Source organism: Oncorhynchus gorbuscha, linkage group LG17 (assembly GCF_021184085.1).
Source record: "Oncorhynchus gorbuscha isolate QuinsamMale2020 ecotype Even-year linkage group LG17, OgorEven_v1.0, whole genome shotgun sequence".
In the NCBI taxonomy this organism is placed as follows: domain Eukaryota; kingdom Metazoa; phylum Chordata; class Actinopteri; order Salmoniformes; family Salmonidae; genus Oncorhynchus; species Oncorhynchus gorbuscha.
The window spans coordinates 4,799,416-4,826,978 of NC_060189.1; the positions used below are offsets into that span (position 1 = coordinate 4,799,416).

Here is a 27,563-nt window from a genome sequence, read left to right on the forward strand (position 1 = left end):
TGAGAAAAGGCCATGGGCTAGCTAGCTAGCTAGCTTAGTCTGCTGGCTATCCATTTCAATGCCTATGTTGCTAAATAAAAGGCCAACATTTTCTGGAAACATTGTATGCTGCATTAAATCAGACATACTGTATCTTCTCCATTCTACCAATATTTTTGGTAAAGGGGATATTTGTTCTTGTTTTTACTGCCTCATCTTTCCTGGAAGTTTTAGATACTTGGGAACTTTCAAATTTGAATTCAGTGACATCACAATGAAGGAGGAGGAGCCAGCTAGTAGCTACCTCCCACAAAATGGCGGCAGCGAAGACTTCCACATTCTATTTACTAATCTGCACCATTTCCTCATGTCATCCTCCTATTAACTAGTTGTTTTGCTACAGTAAGATGTGGGATGGATTCACCATCAGATCTGTGCTAGTTTACTAAGGGCTCTATTCAATCCATAGTGTGGAAGTTCAGTTTTACAGTGTGATTTTACATTTAAAGGCAATGTTTCCGTTTTTTAGCAAAGACAGCATTCAAGGTTAATTGCTGCGTCATGTCGGCTCAATCTGAAAATTACCTTTAAATTTCTGTCCACAGTCTGTAACGCTTCTGAAAAACTGATCGAACAGAGCCCTAAATGATGCTCCCATGTTTACTAGTTTAGTCGTGATGCCAGAATGGACATTTTTACACAGTTACTCTGGTTTTTACAGTGAAATGATGTTTTCACTACAACAGTCTGGTTGTAATAACCTCTGAAACCAGCCAGGAAGAATTCATTTGATGTAAGGACAGCAGCATTTTCAAATTCGAACCCTATTCCCTATGAAGTGCACTACTTTAGACTAAAGTCCTCTGGTCAACAGTAGTGCACTCAATGAGGAATAGGGTACGGTTTGGGATGCACCCTAGGTCTCTAATGCTCATTAAGACATTAGGCAGCGGGCCCCAGATGTGGCTGTAGCACCAGCTGCTGCTGTTCGGCTGTAATTAACATGGCAGCAGATCAGCTCTGGTGGGACCAGTATACAGCTCCTGACACTGCACATACCCACTGGTACCTGAGATAGGCAGATGTAAAGGTCCACATCCAACCCACTGTTTCAAACACATCATAATAGCAGGAAAATGTGTAGGCCTGCTCAATTTACAAATACACTGAGAGAAACAGAGGGATGGGATGGAGAGAGAGAAAGGGATGATATGGAGTCATTGATGAGATGGAGAGAGAGAAAGGGATGGGATGGAGAGAGAGAAAGGGATGGGATGGAGAGAGAGAAAGGGATGGGATGGAGAGAGAGAAAGGGATGGGATGGAGAGAGAGAAAGGGATGGGATGGAGAGAGAGAAAGGGATGAGATGGAGAGAGAGAAAGGGATGAGATGGAGAGAGAGAAAGGGATGAGATGGAGAGAGAGAAAGGGATGATATGGAGAGAGAGAAAGGGATGATATGGAGAGAGAGAAAGGGATGATATGGAGACAGGGATGGGATGGAGAGAGACAGAGGGATGGGATCAGAAACCTCTGGACCCCTGGACAAACTCTATCTATGATCAAAAAACGGTGCTATGGCCATAGAAATAGAGTTACTAGAATAGACATTCCCATTAAAGTCAATTTCTTCATTTGTTGTAATCGTTATATCTCTACGGCTGTGGCAGCCTCAGTGACATGGGAGATCCCTAGGGAACATCACAGGCACTGACTTCTATGGTGATGATAACCCATACAAAATGTTCTGTGCTCTGTGCTCTGTGCTCTGTGCTCTGTGCTCTGTGCTCTGTGCTCCTGGGTTAGAAAGCCAAAGGAAGGCAATATAATCATGTAGAAGGAGGGAGAGAAGGGGAAGCTCCGTGTTTCATTCTGTTCTTTAATTGGAACATACATGATGACAGGAGAAATGGGCCATCACAGGGACACAAAGGAATGGCATCTACAGTTTATTTTTGGAACGTGAGGTGTGCAGATAATTGCTGATCTGCCTTGGGGTTCTCAGCCTATATAGTGACAGATAGACAAGTAGACAAAGACAGGCAGGCAGGCAGGCAGGCAGAGAAAGACAGGCAGGCAGAGAGAGAGCAACAGACAGGCAGCCAGACAAGCAGACAGTGTTGAGTGTCCCCCCTTCACAAAACAACTAAAATAATAAAACTTAGACTACAGTGTGGCCTGTAGATTTGAAACTGTGGTGGGATTCAGTCACTTCCTACTTGGACAGAACGCCAACTTTCAGAGCTTTATGGTTTATGATCGTTTAAGGGTGTTTCTAACGTACAAGAACACACACACCACACACACACACACTTTCTTTAAGGCAACAGTGCCACCTCCTGGTGCTTTAAAGCAGGAACGGATGATTTTATGAGTTATATTTATATATATTTTTATTTAACTTTGTTTTAACTACGCAAGTCAGTTAAGAACAAATTCTTATTTTACAATGACGGCCTACCAGAAGACAAAAGGCCTCCTGCTGAGACGGGGGCGGGGATTAAAAACAACTAAATAGGACAAAACATCACGACAAGAGAGACACCACAACACTACATAAAGAGAGACCTAAGGCAACAACACAGTATGGTAGAAACACAACAACAACAACATGGTAGCAACACAACAACATGGTAGCAACACAACATGACAACAACATGGTAGCAACACAACATGACAACAACATGGTAGCATCACAACAACATGGTAGCAACACAACAACAACACAACATGACAACAACATGGTAGCAACACAGCATGACAACAACATGGTAGCAACACAACACGACAACAACATGGTAGCAACACAACATGACAACATGGTAGCAACACAACAACAACATGGTAGCAACACAACAACAACATGGTAGCATCACAACATGACAACAACATGGTAGCAACACAACATGATAACATGGTAGCAACACAGCATTGTAGCAACATAACAACAACATGGTAGCAACACAGCATTGTAGCAACACAACAACAACATGGTAGCATCACATGACAACAACATGGTAGCAACACAACAACAACATGGTAGCAACACAACAACATGGTAGCAACACAACATTACAACATGGTAGCAACACAACAACAGCATGGTAGCAACACAACAACAACATGTTAGCAAGACAACATGGTACAAACATTATTGGTCACAGACAACAGAACAAAGGGCAAGAAGGTAGAGACAACAATACTCAAAGCAGCCACAACTGTCAGGAAGAGTGTCCATGATTGAGTCTTTAAATGAAGAGATCGAGATAAAACTGTCCAGTTTGAGTGTTTGTTGCAGCTCGTTCCAGTCGCTAGCTGCAGCGAACTGAAAAGAGGAGCGGGGATGTGTGTGCTTTGGAGACCTTTAACAAAATGTGACTGGCAGAACGGGTGTTGTATGTGGAGGATGAGGGCTGCAGTACACATCTCAGATAGAGGGGAATGAGGCCTAAGAGGGTTTTATAAATAAGCATCAACCAGTGGGTCTTGTGACGGGTATACAGAGATGACCAGTTTACAGAGGAGTATAGAGTGCAGTGATGTGTCTTATAAGGAGCATTGGTGGCAAATCTGATGGCCAAATGGTAAAGAACATCTAGCCGCTCGAGGGCACCCTTACCTGTGGATCTATAAATTATGTCTCCGTAATCTAGCATGGGTATGATGGTCATTTAAATCAGGGTTAGTTTAGCAGCTGGGGTGAAAGAGGAACGATTACGATAGAGGAAACCAAGTCTAGATTTAACTTTAGCCAAACGTTGCAGTCTTGAGAAAAAAAAGCAAACTAATTACAATTGAACGTGATACAGTAAGTGTTTAATTTGCATGCAGTTGTTTTTTCGTTGTAAAGGATCAGGCACCTCTCTGGATCCTGCAGCCGAGAGTATCAGGTGTGTCACTTCAGCTTCCATTTCCCCCAGTAAGTAGTTGATTGATTGGTTAGATTTATTAGATAACCAAAACGAGACAGCTGCTTCAGCCTCAGAGTTACAGTTACATACATCAAAAAGTATCAGGTATAAAAACATATCTGAGGATCGTCATACAATTCATAACAGATTATTATTATTATTATTATTATTAAAACGGAATAAAATGAGTTATTTCACCTTTAAGGTTCGCAGCAAATAAACTTTTCAGTTTTGATCTTTTTGTGGTTGTGAAACAACAGAGATATGTGAAACAACAGAGATATGTGAAACAACAGAGATATGTGAAACAACAGAGATATGTGAAACAACAGAGATATGTGGAACAACAGAGATATGTGAAACAACAGAGATATGTGAAACAACAGAGATATGTGGTTGTGAAACAACAGAGATATGTGGTTGTGAAACAGAGATATGTGAAACAACAGAGATATGTGAAACAACAGAGATATGTGAAACAACAGAGATATGTGAAACAACAGAGATATGTGAAACAACAGAGATATGTGAAACAACAGAGATATGTGAAACAACAGAGATATGTGGTTGTGAAACAGAGATATGTGAAACAACAGAGATATGTGAAACAACAGAGATATGTGAAACAACAGAGATATGTGAAACAACAGAGATATGTGGTTGTGAAACAGAGATATGTGGTTGTGAAACAGAGATATGTGAAACAACAGAGATATGTGAAACAACAGAGATATGTGAAACAACAGAGATATGTGAAACAACAGAGATATGTGAAACAACAGAGATATGTGAAACAACAGAGATATGTGGAACAACAGAGATATGTGAAACAACAGAGATATGTGAAACAACAGAGATATGTGAAACAACAGAGATATGTGGAACAACAGAGATATGTGAAACAACAGAGATATGTGAAACAACAGAGATATGTGAAACAACAGAGATATGTGAAACAACAGAGATATGTGGAACAACAGAGATATGTGAAACAACAGAGATATGTGAAACAACAGAGATATGTGAAACAACAGAGATATGTGGAACAACAGAGATATGTGGTTGTGAAACAGAGATATGTGGTTGTGAAACAGAGATATGTGGAACAACAGAGATATGTGGTTGTGAAACAGAGATATGTGGAACAACAGAGATATGTGGAACAACAGAGATATGTGGAACAACAGAGATATGTGAAACAACAGAGATATGTGGTTCAATCAACGCTGTGGAGCTTTGCAGCTCCTTCAGGGTCATCTTTGGTCTCTTTGTTGCCTCTCTGATTAATGCCCTCCTTGTCCGGTCTGTGAGTTTTGGATGGCGGCCCTCTCTTGGCAGGTTTGTTGTGGTCCCATATTCTTTCCATTTTTAATAATGGATTTAATGGTGCTCCGTGGGATGTTCAAAGTTTCTGATATTTTGTTATAACACAACCATGATCTGTACTTCTCCACAACTTTGTTCCTGACCTGTTTGGCGAGCTCCCTGGTCTTCATGGTGCTGCTTGCTTGGTGGTGTTGCAGACTCTGGGGCCTTTCAGAACAGGTGTATATATACTGAGATCATGTGACACTTAGATTGCACACAGGTGGACTTTATTTGACTAATTATGTGATTTCTGAAGGTAATTGGTTGCACCAGATCTTATTTAGGGGCTTCATGGCAAAGGGGAGGGGCTTCATAGCAAAGGGGAGGAGCTTCATAGCAAAGGGGAGGAGCTTCATAGCAAAGGGGGTGAATTCATAGCAAAGGGGGGGCTTCATATCAAAGGGGAGGAGCTTTATAGCAAAGGGGAGGGGCTTCATAGCAAAGGGGGTGAATTCATATATACGCACCACTTTTCATTTTTTTTATTTATTTATTATTATTATTTTTTGACCTTACAAATTTGAACTATTTTGTGCATTACATGAAATCCAAATAAAAATCCATTTAAATTACAGGTTGTAAGGCAACAAAATAGGAAAAACGCCAAGGGGGATGAATACTTTTGCATAGCACTATATGTGATAGGTTCATGTGAAACAACATTGATATGTGATACATGGTTGTGAAATAACAGTTTGTTTACATCCATGTTAGTGAGCATTTCTCCTTTTCCAAGATAATCCATCCACCTGTCAGGTGTGGAAGCTGATTAACTTCCTATGGCTGCAGGGGCAGTATTGAGTAGCTTGGATGAAAGGTGCCCAGAGTAAACTGCCTGCTCCTCAGTCCCAGTTGCTAATATATGCATATTATTATTAGTATTGGATAGAAAACACTCTGAAGTTTCTAAAACTGTTTGAATGATGTGAGTATAACATAACTGATATGGCAGGCAAAAACCTGAGAAGAAATCCAAACAGGAAGTGGGAAATCTGAGGTTTGTCGATTTTCAACCCAGCCCCTATTGAATACATAGTGGGATATAGGTTATGTTGCACTTCCTAAGGCTTCCACTAGATGTCAATCGTCTTTAGAAACTTGTTTGAGGATTCTACTGTGAAGTGGGACCGAATGAGACCGGAATGAGTCAGAGATCTGTCAGAAACCGTCTCAGAGAAGCTCCTCTGCGTGCTCGTCGTCCTCGCCATGGTCTTGACCCGACTGTAGTTCTGCATTGTAACTGACTTCAGTGAGAAAATGCTCACATTTGATGGCCATTGGCCTAGCTGGAGAAGTGTCCTCTTTATGGATGAACCCACGTTTCAACAGCACCGGGCAGATGGCAGACAGAGTGTATGGTGTTGTGTGGGTGAGCGGTTTGCTGATGTCAATGTTGTGAACAGAGTGCCCCATGGTGGCTGTGGGGTTATGGTATGGGGCAGGTATGAGCTATGTACAACGAACACAATTGCATTTTATCAATGGAAATTGTCATGCAGAGTTACCGTGACGAGATCCATTGTCATCACCTCATGATAATGCACAGCCCCATGTCGCAAGGATCTGTACACAATTCCTGGAAGCTGAACATGTCCCAGTTCTTCCATGGCCTGCATACTCACCAGACATGTCACCCATTGAGCATGTTTGGGATGCTCTGGATCAGCGGTTCCCAAAGTTTTTAATCCCGGACCCCTTCAAATATTCACCCTCCAGCTGAGTAAACCCCTCTAGCACCAGGGTCAGAGCACTCTCAAACAACTACCTCTTCCCCTACTGTATTTATTTATTTTGCTCCTTTTCACCCCAGTATTTCTACTTTGCACACTCATCTACTCATCTACCATTCCAGTGTTTTACTTGCTATGTGGTATTTACTTCACCACCATGGCCTATTTATTGCCTTTACCTCCCTTATCTCACCTCATTTGCTCACATTGTATATAGACTTATTTTTCTATTGTATTATTGACTGTATGTTTGTTTTACTCCATGTGTAACTCTGTGTCGTTGTTTGTGTCGAACTGCTGTGCTTTATCTTGGCCAGGTCGCAGTTGTAAATGAGAACTTGTTCTCAACTGGCCTACCTGGTTAAATAAAGGTGAAATAAATAAATAAAAACTCTCAAATGTTGTTTTTTTTGTCATCATTGTAAGCCTGCCACACACACTATACAATACATGTATTAAACATAAGAATGAGTGTGTTTTTGTCACAACCCGGCTTGTGGGAAGTTTACAAAGAGCTCTTCTAGGACCAGGGAACAGATAATAATATAATAATAACCAATCATTTTGCTCTTTATTTAACCATCTAAAAATATAAAACGTTATTTGTTCATTGAATAACTCACCACAGGTTAATGAGAAGGCTGTGCTTGAAAGGATGCACATAACTCTGTAATGTTGGGTTGTATTGAAGAGTCTCAGTCTTAAATCATTTTCCACACACAGTCTGTGCCTGTATTTAGTTTTCATGCTAGTGAGGGCTGAGAATCCACTCTAACATAGGTACGTGGTTGCAAAGAGCATCAGTGTCTTAACAGCACGATTTGCCAAGGCAGGATACTCTGAGTGCAGCCCTATCCAGAAATCTGGCAGTGGCTTCTGATTAAATTACATTTTCACAGAACCGCTTGTTGCAATTTCCGTGAGGCTCTCTTGTTCAGATATCGGTAAGTGGACTGGAGGCAGGGCATGAAAGGGATAACGAATCCAGTTGTTTGTGTTGTCCATTTCAGGAAAGTATCTGCGTAATTGGCACCCAGCTCACTCAGGTGCTTCGCTATATAACATTTGAATTGTCCGTAAGCTTGAGTTAATTTACACACAAAAAAATCATACAATGATGGAAAGACCTGTGTGTTGTCCTTGTTAATACAGACGGAGAAGAGCTCCAACTTCTTAATCATCGCCTTTGTCTCCCTGTCATGGCTTTTCCACCATCAGGACCGTTAGTGGAATTCCTGCGAGAGAGTAACGGTTAATGTGATTGGATGAGTAACAGTTAATGTGATTGGATGAGTAACAGTTAATGTGATTGGATGAGTAACAGTTAATGTGATTGGATGAGTAACGGTTAATGTGATTGGATGAGTAACGGTTAATGTGATTGGATGAGTAACGGTTAATGTGATTGGATGAGTAACGGTTAATGTGATTGGATGAGTAACGGTTAATGTGATTGGATGAGTACCGGTTAATGTGATTGGATGAGTAACGGTTAATGTGATTGGATGAGTAACGGTTAATGTGATTGGATGAGTAACGGTTAATGTGATTGGATGAGTAACGGTTAATGTGATTGGATGAGTAACGGTTAATGTGATTGGATGAGTAACGGTTAATGTGATTGGATGAGTAACGGTTAATGTGATTGGATGAGTAACGGTTAATGTGATTGGATGAGTAACGGTTAATGTGATTGGATGAGTAACGGTTAATGTGATTGGATGAGTAACGGTTAATGTGATTGGATGTTCATTACTTGACAAGGCTTCCTGTATTTGACATTGTGTTGTTATTTCACTGAACACTAGATTATTTTTGGCAATGAAATGAGGCTACTCAGGTGTGGGAAAAAAAAAACTCAACCAAATGTATACGGAAAATATACATGGACTGTTTGAAAATGTGAAGAATAGAAACTTTAAAAAATATATTATAAAAAAAAAAGTGAATTACATTTTTATTTGGCGTACCCCAGTTTGGGGATCGACGTGTACGACAGCGTGTTCCAGTTCCCGCCAATATCCAACAACTTCACACAGTCATTGAAGAGGAGTGGGACAACATTCCACAGGCCACAATCAACAGCCTGATCAACTCTATGTGAAGGAGATGTGTCACACTGCACAAGGCAAATTATGGTCACACCAGATACTGACTGGTTTTCTGATCCACGCCAGATACTGACTGGTTTTTTGATCCACGCCAGATACTGACTGGTTTTCTGATCCACACCAGATACTGACTGGTTTTCTGATCCACGCCAGATACTGACTGGTTTTCTGATCCACACCAGATACTGACTGGTTTTCTGATCCACGCCAGATACTGACTGGTTTTCTGATCCACGCCAGATACTGACTGGTTTTCTGATCCACACCAGATACTGACTGGTTTTCTGATCCACACCAGATACTGACTGGTGTTCTGATCCACACCAGATACTGACTGGTGTTCTGATCCACACCAGATACTGACTGGTTTTCTGATCCACACCAGATACTGACTGGTTTTCTGATCCACACCAGATACTGACTGGTTTTCTGATCCACACCAGATACTGACTGTTTTCTGATCCACACCAGATACTGACTGGTGTTCTGACACCAGATACTGACTGGGTTTCTGATCCACACCAGATACTGACTGGGTTTCTGATCCACACCAGATACTGACTGGGTTTCTGATCCACACCAGATACTGACTGGGTTTCTGATCCACACCAGATACTGACTGGTGTTCTGATCCACACCAGATACTGACTGGGTTTCTGATCCACACCAGATACTGACTGGGTTTCTGATCCACACCAGATACTGACTGGGTTTCTGATCCACACCAGATACTGACTGGTTTTCTGATCCACACCAGATACTGACTGGTTTTCTGATCCACGCCAGATACTGACTGGTTTTCTGATCCACGCCAGATACTGACTGGTTTTCTGATCCACACCAGATACTGACTGGTTTTCTGATCCACACCAGATACTGACTGGTGTTCTGATCCACACCAGATACTGACTAGTGTTCTGATCCACACCAGATACTGTCTGGTTCTCTGATCCACACCAGATACTGATTGGGTTTCTGATCCACACCAGATACTGTCTGGTTCTCTGATCCACACCAGATACTGTCTGGTTCTCTGATCCACACCAGATACTGATTGGGTTTCTGATCCACACCAGATACTGACTGGGTTTCTGATCCATGCCCCTACTTTTATTTAAAGGTATCTGTTGACCAACAGATGCATACTACAACAGAGGTGAATTTCCTACGATACTTTGAAACAGTTTAATAAATTCAATTTTAGGATCAGTTAGGATCACCACTTTATTTTAAGAATGTGGAATGTCAGAATAATAGTAGAGAGAATTATTTATTTCAGATTTGATTTATTTCATCACATTCCCAGTGGGTCAGAAGTTTACATATACTCAATTAGTATTTGGTAGCATTACCTTTAAATTGTTTAACTTGGGTCAAATGTTTCAGGTAGCATTCCACAAGCTTCCCACAATACGTTGGGTGAATTTTGCCCCATTCCTCCAGACAGAGCTGGTGTGACTGAGTCAGGTTTGTAGGCCTCCTTGCTCGCACACACTTTTTAAGTTCTGCCCACACATTTTCTATAGGATTGAGGTCAGGGCTTTGTGATGGCCACTCCAATACCTTGACTTTGTTGTCCTTAAGCCATTTTGCCACAACTTTGGAAGTATGCTTGGGGTCATTGTCCATTTGGAAGACCCATTTGCAACCAAGCTTTAACTTCCTGACTGATGTCTTGAGATGTTGCTTCAATATATTCACATACTTTTCCTACCTCATGATGCCATCTATTTTGTGAAGTGCACCAGTCCCTCCTGCAGCAAAGCACCCCTACAACATGATGCTGCCACCCCCGTGCTTCACGATTGGGATGGTGTTCTTCAGCTTGCAAGCATCCCCCTTTCTCCCTCCAAACATAACGATGGTCATTATGGCCAAACAGTTCTATTTTTGTTTCATCAGACCAGAGGACATTTCTCCTAAAAGTACGATCTTTGTCCCCATGTGCAGTTGCAAACCGTAGTCTGGCTTTTTATGGTGGTTTTGGAGCAGTGGCTTCTTCCTTGCTGAGCAGCCTTTCAGGGTAATGTCGATATAGGACTCGTTTTACTGTGGGTATAGATACTTTTGTACCTGTTTCCTCCAGAATCTTCACAATGTCCTTTACTGTTGTTCTGGGATTGATTTGCACTTTTCGCACCAAAGTACGTTCACCTCTAGGAGACAGAACGCATCTCCTTCCTTCTCCTTAGTCCCCTTTCTGCATCTACAACCAGGTCTTCATTTTTATTCCATTCCCGGCCTTGGCCTATCAGACACTATTCCCAGCTCTGTGGTGGACATTGAAAGGAACATATTCTCTATAATAGACACAGAAGCAGACAAGGAGGAAGTGTTGGGATGTACATCAAGCATACCATACCCTCTCACAGGAGACCTGAGCTCGAGTTGGATGAGAAATCTGACCACACGCAAGAAACAGGAGTGTATCTAAAAATCAGTTCACACACACACACACACACACACACACACACACACACACACACACACACACACACACACACACACACACACACACACACACACACACACACACACACACACACACACACACACACACACACACACACACACACACACACACACACACACACCAAACCAGTTGAACAAATAACAAATGGAATAAATAAAACAGAAATGGACAGAAACATATTGTTGGCTTAAAAGTTCCAAGAAATATTATATTTGTTTTTTTTATCATTATGTGGTAATTGTATGTAGATTGATGAGGGTAAAAAACAACAACAATTTAATCCATTTTAGAATAAGGCTGTAACGTAACAAAATGTGGGGAAAAAAAGTCAAGGGGTCTGAATACTTTCCGAATGCGTGTGTATATCATTTTGGTTTGTTTGTCTGTCTGTATAGTGTCCAAGCAACATACGGACCCTGCTCTGAAACCCAGGTTACGTCCCAAATCACACTCTATTCCCGATATAGTGCACTACTGGTACAAATAGGAGACTTGAGAGAAATTGCTAATACAGGTAAACAAAAAAAGTAGCTAAAAACGAAGCCGTTCGCCAGGAAACAGATTTCCATGACCTTTATTACCAGGAAGTTGTTTTTACGACATTGTGCAAGTAACCTATTGGTTAGGACAGTGTTTCCCAACCCTGGTCTCCAACACCACACATTTTTGTTCTAGCCCTACACCTCATCCAGCTCATTGAGGCAAGGTAGCCTAGTGGTTAGATCGTTGGGACTAGTAGTAACCGAAAGGGTTGCTGGATCGAATCCCCCGAGCTGACAAGGTAAACATCTGTCATTCTGCCCCCTGAACAAGTCAGTTAACCCATTGGTTCCTAGACCAGTTAACCCATTGGTTCCTAGACCAGTTAACCCACTGTTCCTAGACCAGTTAACCCACTGGTTCCTAGACCAGTTAACCCACTGGTTCCTAGACCAGTTAACCCACTGGTTCCCATTGAAAATAAGAATTTGTTCTTCAAACTGACTTGCCTTGTTAAATAAATGTTAAAGTAAAAAAATAAAAATGGAGGACTTGATGACTAGTTGACAAGTTGAATCAGGTGTGCTTGTCCAATAAGAATGTGTCCTGTTGGGGGGATACTGGAGGAATGCTGCCACTCCAAGGCTGTGGCTCATTGGACACGCCCATCCCCTCTAACACTGGACACGCCCACCCCCTCTAACATTGGACACGCCCATCCCCTCTAACATTGGACACGCCCATCCCCTCTAACATTAGACACGCCCATCCCCTCTAACATTGGACACGCCCATCCCCTCTAACATTGGACACGCCCATCCCCTCTAACATTGGACACGCCCATCCCCTCTAACATTGGACACGCCCATCCCCTCTAACATTGGACAATCCCATCCCCTCTAACACTGGACACGCCCATCCCCTCTAACACTGGACACGCCCATCCCCTCTAACACTGGACACGCCCATCCCCTCTAACACTGGACACGCCCATCCCCTCTAACACTGGACACGCCCATCCCCTCTAACACTGGACACGCCCATCCCCTCTAACACTGGACACGCCCATCCCCTCTAACACTGGACACGCCCATCCCCTCTAACACTGGACACGCCCATCCCCTCTAACACTGGACACGCCCATCCCCTCTAACACTGGACACGCCCATCCCCTCTAACACTGGACACGCCCATCCCCTCTAACACTGGACACACTAACACTGGACACGCCCATCCCCTCTAACACTGGACACGCCCATCCCCTCTGACACTGGACACGCCCATCCCCTCTAACACTGGACACGCCCATCCCCTCTAACATTGGACACGCCCATCCCCTCTAACATTGGACACGCCCATCCCCTCTAACATTAGACACGCCCATCCCCTCTAACATTACACACGCCCATCCCCTCTAACATTACACACGCCCATCCCCTCTAACATTACACGCCCATCCCCTCTAACATTAGACACGCCCATCCCCTCTAACATTAGACACGCCCATCCCCTCTAACATTAGACACGCCCATCCCCTCTAACCCTGCCTCCAGGTCAAGAGTACCAAAACTTGGAGGAGAGAAAAGATGACTTGAAGGTGGAATAAAATTGTCATTGCAAGGACAAAAGTCAAGAGCGAAAACAAGTTATTTGACCAAATGAACTTTAAAGATTGGATGCAAACAACAACTGAATGTTTTGAAAATCATTTTCAATGTGTTTGAATTTGACATTTTTTTTCATACAATTCACTTTTTTGTTTTTGATAATTATGTTTGTTTTTTTACATTTCAGTTTCACCATGCATTACTTCCCAATTATTTTTTTCATTTCTGTTCTTTTTCTTTTTGGGTCAATTCTTTTGAACTCAAATTGGCTCCAAGGCTTCTCCCCTGTGTGCACTCTGATGTAGCGTTAGATTGCTTGATGTGGTGAAGCATTTCCCGCAGTCAGAGCAGCAGTAAGGCTTCTCGCCAGAATGTTTCCGCAGGTGTCTTTCAAGATATGATGGGAATGGGAAACTCTTCCCACAGTCAGAGCAGGAGTAAGGCTTCTCCCCTGTGTGAGTTCTCCGGTGAGAGGTTAGATGACTTGATGTTGTGAAGCATTTCCCACAGTCAGAGCAGGAGTACGGTTTCTCTCCAGAATGTTTTCGCAGGTGTATTTCAAGATATGATGGGAATGGGAAACTCTTCTCACAGTGAGGACAGTGGTGAGGCTTCTCTCCAGTGTGCGTTCGATGGTGCACGTTCAAGCCACTTAGTTGGGAGAAACTCATCCCACAGTCAGAACAGGAATAAGGCTTCTCTCCAGAATGTTTCCGCAGATGTCTTTCAAGATATGATGGGAATGGGAAACTCTCCTCACAGTGAGGACAGCGGTGAGGCTTCTCTCCAGTGTGCGTTCGATGGTGCACGTTCAAGCCACTCAGTTGGGAGAAACTCATCCCACAGTCAGAACAGGAATAAGGCTTCTCTCCAGAATGTTTTCGCACGTGTCTTTCAAGATATGAAAGGAACGGGAAACTCTTCTCACAGTGAGGACAGCGGTGAGGCTTCTTCACTTTGCTCACTTTCCGACGTTGCTTGACTGAAGCAGGAAATGTCTCAACTTGGTCAGAGGAGTTAGGCGTCTCTCCTGTGTGAATGACAGCAGAACAACAGATGAACAGGTGTAACACAATCATTGCCTCAAATTATAATAAAAGATGTGCACAATTAAGCAGTACTGAAAATGGATATAGACAACTCTGCTTTAAATGGGAGGTTTCTCTGCTTGAAGTGTATGGAGATCCATGGTGGGGCTACCTTTTTATTTTTATTTTATTCTACCTAGGTTTGTTTTACCTTAATTTTACCTTAATTTAATTAGGCTATGTATTCTATTTACAATGAGTTCTACTACCACTGGTGAGCACCTTTAATCTGAGATTAATGAACTCATTTAAAAAAATTTTATAAAATAATACTCTGACCGGCCTAAACATTCTACATAAAACCTGCTTTTTACCAGGATCAACAGATTCACCAACGTCTTCCTTCTCCTCTCTGTTAATGGTGACATTCAGCCCCAGTGTTTGACTTCTGTCTGCCATCTTCTCTGACGCCATCTCTGGACTCTCTCCTGTGTGAACGAGAACAGACGAACATGTCGAAAGCTGCAATACACATCAAAACTATAGTATTGCAAGTAGTCAACTTGCAGGGGATAAATGTATTTATGTATTACTAAAACCATGTCACAAAGTGGCACGCAAACAACTAAATAACCCAAGTATGTCTTTTAATCTGCCGTGCTCAAGCCACAACAGCAAAAATAGGATAGTGTCTTAACCTGTTGATCCTACCCCCTACTTTTTCGAAACATTCTGTTAAAAATCGCGCAACATTTCAGCGCCCTGCTGCTCATGTAGTGCTCAAGCCACAACAGCAAATGAAAAATAGGATAGTGTCTCAAAAAAATAATAACGTAATCAATCTGTCTGGCTAAAAAGGTAAGTATGAAAACCAGCAGACACCGTTGCCCTCGGACGAGAAAACCTGCCCTTCCTTCCCTGGGTAATCATCGCATTCCCTTCCTTCCCTGGGTAATCATCGCATTCCCTTCCTTCCCTGGGTAATCATCACATTCCCTTCCTTCCCTGGGTAATCATCGCATTCCCTTCCTTCCCTGGGTAATCATCACATTCCCTTCCTTCCCTGGGTAAACATCGCATTCCCTTCCTTCCCTGGGTAATCATCGCATTCCCTTCCTTCCCTGGGTAATCATCGCATTCCCTTCCTTCCCTGGGTAAACATCACATTCCCTTCCTTCCCTGGGTAATCATCACATTCCCTTCCTTCCCTGGGTAAACATCACATTCCCTTCCTTACCTTCCCTGGGTAATCATCACATCCCCTTCCTTACCTGGGTAATCGTCACATTCCCAAATCTTCACTTCCTCCTCTTTATCTTTCGTGATGACATTGAGCAGGAGTGTCTGACTGCTGTCTTTCACTGACGCCATCTCTCCTGTGATGCACAAAACCTGGAAAATAACATAAAAAAAAAAATGTCTGTATGAAATGCAGGACTGTTACATAATTTGAATACTTGCTAGCTAGTTGCCCCCCTCACCCTCACCCCCCGCCTTTGGCTGGCTAAGCTACTAAATAAAGTCTAAAATTGTAAGGTACATGTAGCTGGCTAACGTTAGCTATATGGGGTTTGGGTTTTTAATCTAGCCCTGTACTGGACTGAAGGAGCCTAACTGGACTCTTTAAGCTGAATGCTTCCCAGGTGAAACTATTGGCACATTTATTACTACAGCATTTGGTGATGTTTTTGTTTGTTTTGGTCTCTGGATGTTCGTGCCGACATACATTTTGGTTGTTGTTGTTGAGGCAAGTCAAAGGTCAGAGGTCAGTAGCTGAAGGATAGATACACCCCTTTGTCTGTGATTGGTCAACAGTACCAGTCCTAGTAGGAGTGGGAAAATGAGGTGTTGGTTGTCATTCATCTGTCGAACTGCTTTGCTTTATCTTGGCCAGGTCGCAAGTGTAAATGAGAACTTGTTCTCAACTTGCCTACCTGGTTAAATAAAGGTGAAATAAAAAATTAAATAAAAATTCAAGGAGAGAGGACTAGTTTCCATGCAATTTTTTTTCACTTGTGAAAAACTGCACCAAACATGTTAGGTAGATGTAAAATTGTGCCACTAATAGCTCTTCGGCAAAACCGTCAAAATTAATGACAGATTCCTTGATTTATCAATGATTAATTCTGACTATTTTGAGGAAGTGTTTCTGGCTATGCTGTTGCTACAGTGGCTCAACAGGGACAAACCCTAATATTGCCGCTTTTTTCCCCCCAAGTTTTTCAAGCGAAGGTCATTAGGGAGTATGCGAGCAGACGGTCGCTTCTCTTAGCCGAGGTCTGCTAGGAGCAAACTGAACCTGTATGCCAACACCTTACAGTCCAATGACCTTACATGCTCTCCTTAGAGGCGAAACGGCACTGTCAGCCAAATACTCCATCTAAACTTGAATAAATTCCCAATTGCGGTACGGTTTTAGAAACACAAGGCCCTCTACTTTTTCATATCACATCAAAAATAATTTCACAAATGCAAAAAATATACACTTACTTACTGTATCTGTTTTAAAACAGTGGCAGCAGACGGTATTATTTGATTTGATTTTAGTCTACATGAGTTTATTACGGATAAGAGGAGGAATATTTTTATTTGTCAAAAAGGCAGTAAACCCATCAGTCACCAGAATTAGACCATTGAGGTTTATTGGAAAGGTGCATCAAGCTCATCACCTTGCACTTTCACCACCCTGTGAAATTCATCACAATATATTTAATTTGTAGTTTAATAAAACTACATGGTCTGCTGATCCATAGTGGCAGAACCACACGGCATCACGTGTGAATCACCAATTCACTTCGATATGATACGTTTCCCCACAAGCTATTTCTCACATAATTACATTTTACTGACACAAAAAATATCCCACCATGTCAAACGAACAAATGTATCTATTGCCACAGCTGTAGGGTTTGTGATTTTTCTTTTTATACAGTACGACTTCACAATAAATAAATAAAAAACAGTGGACGGAAATGTGGTTTTACTGAGAAGATACTATCGTCAATAGGTTGCTAAAGGTAGCAAGGCCATGCCTGGCCATTTGCCTTACAACAGACCCCTTCGACTAATGGGGGGGATTCTTACCTGAAGCCTTGTTTTGGTAGCTAAAGCGAAATCATACATTTATTTTTTTGTGAAGTTATTTGTTCATTGTTTGACGAGTAGTGTTATTTATGCCTTGACATCGCCTTCCCCCACCAAAAAAATAAAGATCCCCAAAAACAAACGCAATGTCAATTTCCGCATTTTCTCCTTCGACAGACGAGGTCTGTTGTCAAGCTACACAGATGTAGACTTACGCCACCTGTTGTACGGGAGTGGGAATCACAGGTGTGATATAATCATTATGCAATGTTGGATTCTGTTCATTGGCAAACCGAACAACACACACACCTGAAGAGGTTATATAAATGGAACGGGGTCAAACGTGGTTTCAATATGTTTGATGTGTTTTATGATACCGTTCCATTTAATCCATTCCAGCCTAATACAAAGAGGACGTCCTCCTATAGCTCCTCCCACCAGCCTCTACTGACACACACACACACACACACACACACACACACACACACACACACACACACACACACACACACACACACACACACACACACACACACACACACACACACACACACACACACACACACACACACACACAAAATATCCCTAGTTTAGCCTTTCTGGCCACCATGTTCTCTAAATGAACAAAGATTATTAGCCTGTCCATCAAAGATGTTTCGAAACCATAAGAGGTATGTGCGCCACTACGTCATCATTGGGGCGGCAGTGTAGCCTAGTGGTTAGAGCGTTTGGACTAGTAACTGGAAGGTTGCACGCTCAAACCCCTCAAGCTGACAAGGTACAAATCTGTCGTTCTGCCCCTGAACAGGCAGTTAACCCACTGTTCCTAGGCCGTCATTGAAAATAAGAATTTGTTCTTAACTGACTTGCCTAGTTAAATAAAGGTACAAATAAATCACACGCAGCCTGTAACAACACAATTTGATGGAAACACGTCACTGGTGGGGAAAATGAGCACATTGTTTTGGGGATTTTAGAATATTCGCTGGAAAATCTGTCTCCAATTGGATGGAAACCTAGCTACAGTTTTGTGAATATTGTTAAACCGACCCAATCCTGCTAGATGTTGATTTAAGAGATGAACTCATCTCCTAGATTGTTCTACCATTGTACCACAGATAATTCACTGCGTGAATACATGTAATAATAATATAATATATGCCATTTAGCAGACACTTTTATCCAAAGCGACTTACAGTCATGTGTGCATACATTCTACGTATGGGTGGTCCCGGGGATCGAACCCACTACCCTGGCGTTACAAGCGCCATGCTCTACCAACTGAGCTACAGATGTGAAGCATCCCGTTGCCATATTTGGTAGTGAGAGGAAGCCCGGTGGCGATCAGTGGGAAAAGATTGAACAAGATGGATTTTGACCAATATTCAGCTCAATTTCTCATCAATGAAACATTTGATCTCCATACATCTTTCTGTTTCCAAAACTAAAATCTGTAACAGAGTGTGTTATGGGTGTTTGATGGCACAGTGCTGCCATCTGTTGGTAAATGTTCATTACTGCAACTCTTGTGTTTTACCGGGGTGCTTGAGATACCCGGATGTGTTGTGATGTTCTGAACAAGACTGGTGACTCGCATCAACGCCTCCGTCTCCTCATTTAACATTCAAACAATTATGACGCTCAAGCGTTCCAAATGACGCAACAATACAGTTCCAGACCAGAGAAAGTTCTTGCGGAAGATATTCTTCAGTTCAACACTAAAACTGCGCTTTGACACGTGTGATTTGAGGTGAGTCAAATGTTTACGAAAGTTTACAATACATTAATCGTCCGCTAGCCTACTTAGCCTATCATTCTGTCATGGTAAGATAACACATGTGAAGGTGAACGTTAATATATTTGAAATATGTTTTCTTTCTGACATTATATAGCTAGCCTTATAAAATAAAATTATTTATTATGGCTTTGTTATTTCTGTTGCTATCAATCACTCCATCTGTATCTACTCTTCTGTCTGTCAGACTATCTGAATTGTCTGTGTACTGTCTAGCCAGCTCATGCCAGAAAGGTTCTTTCACATAGGCTCATATTCACAAAGTCTCATAGAAGGAGTGCTGATCAATAATCAGTTTGGTCTTTTAAATCAAACTGAATACGTTTTGATGGACAGGAGGCGACCTGATCCTAGATCAGCACTCCTACCCTGAAACACTTTGTGAACACAATCCAGGTGTACTGTGATTATGAAGTTGTGATGAGGTATTATTATATTAGTTGTGCTGATGCATGATGGGTTGTAGGCTAGAGCTTGAGGACTCAACTCTGAAGACTATTTCTGAATTCACTGACCTGGTGAGTAAATGTTGTGTACAATGGCACCATCTAGTGACAGAAACATAGAAACACATTGTTGCTGAATGAAGGTATCTCTTTATTTTCCAGAAATAAAACTTGTAGACCTTTCCTGCAGTCTCTGAGGAGATGGACACCTCTTCTTCTTCTGGACGATCTCCGTCTCCTACTGGGACTGTCTTCTTACCCCCTCCTATCATATGGAACAGTCTGTAAGTCATTCATCACATAACCTAGCTCTGGTCCAGGGCATTATGTGTCCTACTGGGACTGTCTTCTTACCCCCTCCTATCATATGGAACAGTCTGTAAGTCATTCATCACATAACCTAGCTCTGGTCCAGGGCATTATGTGTCCTACTGGGACTGTCTTCTTACCCCCTCCTATCATATGGAACAGTCTGTAATCATTCATCAGTCATTCATCACATAACCTAGCTCTGGTCCAGGGCATTATGTGTCCTACTGGGACTGTCTTCTTACCCCCTCCTATCATATGGAACAGTCTGTAAGTCATTCATCACATAACCTAGCTCTGGTCCAGGGCATTATGTGCGGCTTGCTGAAGGAAGGCTCAGTGTCTGCAAGCTGTACGTAACGCCCTGGACCAGAGTGACACATTACCCACCTCTGGCCATCATGGACAGTCAACTCATCACATTCATGTACTGTAAGTCACAGTTGTGTGATGTGTTATTAAAGACAGTTACATTGAGCAGAAGTTGAATTATTATTTTAATATTGTAGTAAATTGTCTGAGTTCACTTCCTAAATAATGTGTTGACATTCCTTTGCTCCCAGCTACAAGCAGGCAGAGATGGAGGTTCACTTCCCGAGAGAAGAGAAGAAGACCTGTACAGAGAAGGAAGCCCACATGCTTGAGTTGATGGGGAAGGATCGAACGATCCGAAACCAGAAGAAGGAGATGGACAGACTTCAAGTGTGCCTCTGGGAGGAGGAAAAGAAGAAGAGGAATGGTGGAACAGAGAAGGGCAAGGTCATTGAAGAATTACAGTCTGAGACAGACAATCTCCGAGCCCTTTTAAAAGATGAAAGGAGGAGAAGAAGAGTAGAAAGGGGTATAATGACAGAGTGGAAGGCTGAGATCCTGAGACTGAGGGAGGCAGAGAGCCAGAGGGAGGCAGAGTGCCAGAGGGAGGCAGAGAGCCAGAGAGAGACAGAGAGAGATGCAGAGAGAGAGAGAGATGCTGAGAGAAAGAGAGATGCAGAGAAAGAGAGAAAGGCAGAGAGACAGAGAGAAGCAGAGAGACAGAGAGAAGCAGAGCGAGAGAGGGAATCAGAGAGACAGAGGGGGGCAGAGAGACAGAGGGAAGCAGAGATACAGAGGGACGCAGAGAGACTGAGGGAAGCAGAGAGACAGAGGGAGGCAGAGAGACAGAGGGAAGCAATGGAGCACCAGAGAAAACTGCAGGAGATCCACAGACTCAAACAACTGCTGGATCTACTGATGGTGGACCTACAACTGGCCCACGTAAGACATGTCATTGTTATTATTAAAAGGCAGTGTATATTTACCCAGCTGAAAATGAATAGTGGCAGACAGCGGTACGCTAACCCAATGTTAACTTTTATTCCTTTCCTTAACCCTGACCTTAACCTCACTGAAACTATACCTAACCTTTACCTTAACCCAACCCTAGGTCCTGAACCTAACCTTCATTTATCTCAACCCCTATGCCTTTCTTCTGCCGGTTGAATATCCACTTCCTTATTAACGTCATTACTGTTGTTGTTGTTGATAACTGTATCTGTGCAGGTTGTAAATAACTGCATTAGTGAAGCATCATTTGTAGGAGTAATTTCTACAAGCATAAACATCAGAGGCAACATTGTTGTAACATCACACAAATTGTAACAGGAATTTCTCAAACCTCTAACTGAATGGGTAAGAAGGTTGTGTGTTTGTATTTGTACACATTTTGGACATGATTGATACCATAAAATGTCTCGTCATTTTTTCAAACCATGATAATACATTAATTGACAATGCACTGTCCAGATGAATTGATCAAAATGACCCTGCTATTGATGTTGTCCAGTGTTTGATTCAATTACCCAGCTCTAGGTTGTATTTCTGTGTATCATTCTCTGCAAATCCTTTGAAAGTATGTCTTGGTCATAGATTATCACTAATTTTACCTTTTAAAATGAAGCAAGAGATTGAGAGATTGAGGCTATGGCAGAAAGTCATGGAGGATCAGCGACCAAGACTGGCCTGGAACAACAAACCTATTGAGACAGGAAGAGAGAGGGAAAGAGAGAGGGAAAAAGAGAGAGACAGGGAGATTGAAAGGGAGAGAAAAGCAGAATTGGAAAGACAAGAAATGAAGAAGAAAGTGGAACAGGCAGAAGAAACGATAAAAGCGTTAGAACGAGAGATTGAGAGATTGAAAAAGATTGAGAAGGAAATCATATTTGAAAGAGAAAGAGACGTGCGTATTGCAGAGAATGAGAAAGTCAAACTGGTTAACGAAAAGGTAAAAGAGTTAGAGAGAGAGGTTGAGAGACTGAAAGAAGATATGACAACAAAAGAGATTCAATACAAAATCAAATTTGAAAGAGCGAAAGAAGCGTTTAGAAGACAGAATGAGAGAGTGAAACAGGTTAACCAAAATGTACTAGTGTTAGACAGAGAGGTTGTGAGAATGAAAGAAGAGATTAGATTGAAAGACGAGACTGAACCAGAGAGAACATTTGATAGAGACAGAGAGAGAGAAAATGATTGGAGACGAAGTGAAGAGGAGATGAAAAATAGAGTGGAGAGAGAGATGGAGATGGAGACGGCCCTCCTCAATGACAAAAAGACGTCTGAATTGGAGGAAGTCTTCAAGAAAATCAAGGAACAGCGGATAGAATTAGAAAATATGGAAACAGACAAATATAAATGGACACAGAACCAAATGGACATGGAGGAGAAGATGGAGGGTGAGCACAACAAACAGAAAGAGGTAGAAAGAAAGAGAATGGAGAAAATACCAAAACAGAGACAAGAAGAAGATGAGAAGAAGAAGGAGATGGAGAGAAGAAGAAGAGGAGAGACGCAAACAGAAGCACATAGAGATGGAAGAGGAAGAAAGAGAGAGGGAGAAAGAGAGACAGAGAGAGATCAAAAGAAAGAGAATGGAGAAGAGACAGAAAATTATGGAAAGAGAAGAAGAGAGACAGAGAGAGATTGAAAGAGAGATTGAAGAAGAAAGATGTGAACAGAAGCAAATAGAGATGGAAGAGGAAGAAAGAGAGAAAGAGAGGAGAGAGAGATTGAAAGAAAGAATGGAGAAGAACAGAAAATTTGAAAGAAAGAGAAAGAGAAGAGAACAGAAAATTATGGAGAGAAGAAGAGAGACAGAGAGAGATTGAAAGAGAGATTGAAGAAGAAAGATGTGAACAGAAGCAAATAGAGATGGAAGAGGAAGAAAGAGAGAGGGAGAAAGAGAGACAGAGAGAGATTGAAAGAGAGAATGAAGAAGAACTATTTGAACAGAAGCAAATAGAGATGGAAGAGGAAGAAAGAGAGAGGGAGAAAGAGAGACAGAGAGAGATTGAAAGAGAGAATGAAGAAGAACTATTTGAACAGAAGCAAATAGAGATGGAAGAGGAAGAACGAGAGAGGGAGAAAGAGAGACAGAGAGAGATTGAAAGAGAGAATGAAGAAGAACTATTTGAACAGAAGCAAATAGAGATGGAAGAGGAAGAAAGAGAGAGGGAGAAAGAGAGACAGAGAGAGATCAAAAGAAAGATAATGGAAAAGAGACAAAAACATATCGGAGGAGAAGAGAGACAGAAAGAGATTGAAAGAGAGAATGAAGAACAACTATTTGAACAGAATCAAAAAGAGATGGAAGATGAAGAACGAGAAGAAGAGAGACAGAGAGCGATCGAAGAGAAAGAGAGACAGAGAGAGATGGGAGAGAAAGAAAGACGACAACAACAAGAGGAGAGAAAGATCATGTTTGAGAGAGATCAAGAAGAAGAAAATATATGGAAACAGAAGCAAATTGACATGGAGAAGGAGGGAAGAGAGAGGGAGAACAAGAGACAGAGAGAGATAGAAGAGATACACAGACGACAACAACAAGAGGAGAGACAGAAACAAAAGGAGAAGGAGAAAGAAAGGGAGAAAGACAATGACAATCAGAGAGAGATGGAATTAAGAGATCAGCAACAGAAAGAAAAGATGATTATGAGAGAAAGGGAGGAAGCAGGAAGAAGAAAGGAGGGGCAGAAAAATATTTTAGGGGAAATTGAGGGACAGAATGAACTGGAGATAGAACAGGAGAGAGAGATGGAAGAAAAGCAGGAAGTGATTAAGGAAGCAGAGGAAGAGTACAGGGAAAGAGAAGAGAGAGGAAAGGAAGTAAGCATGAAGAAACATGTAGTAGTTAATGTTAAAGCAAAAGCACGGGAAGTCTTCAATAGGCGTAAAGAGAGGAGGTTAGAAGTGTTGAAGGGGGAACGAGAACACATAGAAAGAGGACAACAAATCAGGAGGGAGAAGGAGGAAAGACGGCTGGAGATGGAAAGAAAACAGGAGAGGGCAAGACAACAAGAGGAGCAGGATAGAAAACGAGAGATTGAAATTGCTAGACAGAAAGAAATGTTGAGACTAAGAGAGGAGGAGAGGCAGAGAGAGGATGAGAGAGAGGAGGAGAGAAAGAGAGCCATTGAAGGCCATTTAGCTTTAATCAGAGAGAGAGAGAAGATTTTAGAGGTAAAGAAAAAAGAGGAGATCCTTGAGTACAAGAGGGGTGACTTAGAGGACACTGAAGAGGAGGAGGAGAAGGAAGATGACAAGGAGGACATTCTCCCACCTGATAAAAGTATCAGAAGGAGAGCTGTGGGCTGGGTGAATAAAACATGGGAGAAGAGGAACCTCAGAAAGATAGAGAGAACGTATCAGAGAGAGGCTGAGGAGGGCCATAAGATCGTCCACATAGGTAAGACCTGTTTTCCCTCTACTTATGACATCATCCTCTGTAGTCTCCTCTACACACATAAGTTCCACACCAGTCATCATGTTGCATCAGTTCATAAAAAACACACACAAAAACGTGTTTTGGGGGGGATCCGGGGGCTATTAGTGGCCATGGGGCCCTAAGCGATCACATATGCCCTGGCACTATACAAAGAATAGGTGCCATTCTGGTGTTCAATTTAGGACCAGGTCAATTCGGGATGGGAATTATTGCACTTTATTGACACATTCCATGCCTTGCTCAACTGAAAAGAGTAAAGAATCATTGAGATCCAATTGTGTTTTCTATTCTTCATTCCCTGTGTCCATTACATTTAAGTTGATACCAGATCCACTAAGTTGAATGTAAACTCTACTTCTTCTCCCCTCCCAGCCATCCCTGGACACACAAGGTTAACAACCACCATGACCAGGGCAGAGAGAGAGAGGGAGAAGAGGAAGGAGCTGCTGAAGGCTGAGGAGAGAAGGAAGAAGATGGAGGATTTCAATAAGCAGTGGAGAGAGCGGTCCCTGCTTAAAAAACACACTCATCAACAACTGAAGGAGGAGAGGGAGAGGATGAAGGAAAACTACCTGGATCAGATGAATCTGGAGGCTGATGCTCAAATCAACACCCGGTGTCTAACCACCCAACACAGCCACGATTACAACCACGGTCAGGAGTTGCCCGGATGGGCCACAGGCCAACAAGTAAACCAAGAGCCCACTGGATCTGCTGGTGGCCACCAGGAAAGGCCAAGGAGGCAACAGGCATGGGCAGAGAACCAGGAGGGGAGTTCAGAGAACCAGCAGGAGGGTCCAGACAGCCAGCAGCTAGAAGCTCCAGAAGAGGCTGAAACATCAGAGCCAATCTCCAACACAAAGACAAAGAAAAAGCCAAGCATCTGGAAGAAAATTAGGATGAGGTAAAGAATGTTTAAACATCTATTCATGTTTTACACTGTTAATATACATGTCATCACTTTAAAAAGTGACATTATCCAAATGTGAGGGTTTAGTGTACATGCAACACACATGTAAATATATAGATACTTACCTGTCTCTGTGATGTCTTACAGCCTTCCTGATGTGCTGTCTGCCTAGAGCTGGAACTCTATGAAGCCACAGTTCCACTGAGGTTACGTTGGTAATTAAAAGTGTCGCCCAATAATTCCTCCTCTTTAAGTCATCGAGCCACATTTCCTCCTCAAAACATTATAGTCTCCTCAAGCCAGCAAGTATCCTCTTTATCAGGCAACAAACCATCGAAGGTCAGTGACCCTCCTCCCCAGAACAGAGACTCTCATCTTTATTCTAGTTAAATTCATCTCTGATCCCCACCTCTACAGTCCTAGAAAATATCCCAAAAATGGAAATGGTTTAAACAGAAGTCCTCCCCTCAAACCAGTGGCTCCACAGACCAGAGTTTCTCATCTTTATTCAAGTTGAATGCAACTCTGATCATTTCCACCAGGCCAGTGATGTTTGATGATGTCATTTTTGTTTGCAAAGTTTTATTCTTTAATAAAAGCATTTAGTAAAAAAGCAATATTGTTGTTACGGTGTGGATTGTTTTGATATTTATTAGAATTGAAACATCCAGTAGTCATGGTAGATGTTAGACTTTCAATGAGACACCTGACATTCCATCAGTTTGATACAATGTGTGACATGTTATATTAGAGAGGAGTCCTCTATACACATCTATTTTAGACCATAGGAGAAATATCAGATTGAAATAGCTTCTCTAAGAGTCTGAGGAGAGAGCAACAGTAGACGCATCGTTAGCTCTCCCACCTCCAGTTCAGTACTTGGGTCATTCCACTAGTTGAGTACCTTTTGGGGAGTGTAACTTTGTTTCACCTAATTCTAATATTCTGTCATAAAGAGCACATGTTCAACTTAATATAAAACATGTTTTCCCATCTCAAAAGTAACAAATACATACTATAGCAAGTGCCTATTAAGGGCCAAATAAAGTGACAGGGTTGACTGTAAGAGAGTTGACTATTTCATCTAGAATCAACCATAGATCCCCATGTGACAGGGGGAATGGAATGCAAGCTTACCAAACACATGTAAATAGTTTAAACATTTCTAGACTGTCTATCTATAGGTAACAGGGTTGATGTGTTATAATTCACCCACCCCGTGGTGATTGCAGCATGTACATCTTGGTGGGGAAAACTCCCCCAAAATGTTTTAGATGAATGCCAGCAAAGCCACTACACAACACAACACTAAACAATACATTAATTGCACTGTAACTTTAACAAACGATGCCCACAAACTGTTAGGGTCGACATAAAGCTGTCCCAACAGCAGAGGTTTCTTTTCAGCACCATGGAGTCACGGCTTCAATAAGTAGTGAGTGCAGGTGTCAGGCGCAGAGAGCAGGGTCGTTCAAAAGATGTGGATCTTTAATATTCCCACAAAACCAGAGAGACGGTCACGCCACACACACACAAGGGATCGTAAAGTCCCAGTCCCACAAAACCAGAGAGACGGT

The 27,563-nt window shown here is 42.2% G+C and overlaps 2 protein-coding genes across 3 annotated transcripts; one reads left to right on the forward strand and one right to left on the reverse strand.

Moving 5' to 3' along the window:
- Positions 1-13,556: 13,556 nt before the first annotated feature.
- LOC124001905 (zinc finger protein 239-like) lies at positions 13,557-17,937 on the reverse strand. Its single transcript, XM_046309057.1, has 4 exons — positions 17,771-17,937; positions 15,958-16,078; positions 15,061-15,174; positions 13,557-14,688 (listed from the first exon to the last, which is right to left on the reverse strand). Exons 1-4 carry the CDS (start codon positions 17,807-17,809, stop codon positions 13,919-13,921), a joined length of 1,044 nt encoding a protein of 347 aa, XP_046165013.1. The 5' UTR covers positions 17,810-17,937; the 3' UTR covers positions 13,557-13,918.
- A 6,021-nt stretch (positions 17,938-23,958) lies between these two features.
- LOC124002124 (trichohyalin-like) lies at positions 23,959-26,819 on the forward strand. Of its 2 annotated transcripts, XM_046309413.1 has the most exons (3): positions 23,959-25,037; positions 25,449-25,980; positions 26,134-26,819. In XM_046309413.1, exons 1-3 carry the CDS (start codon positions 24,005-24,007, stop codon positions 26,156-26,158), a joined length of 1,590 nt encoding a protein of 529 aa, XP_046165369.1. In that variant the 5' UTR covers positions 23,959-24,004; the 3' UTR covers positions 26,159-26,819. The 2 variants fall into 2 exon arrangements, with proteins under 2 accessions (XP_046165369.1, XP_046165370.1); XM_046309414.1 differs by having other exon boundaries at positions 23,959-25,980.
- Positions 26,820-27,563: the final 744 nt, after the last annotated feature.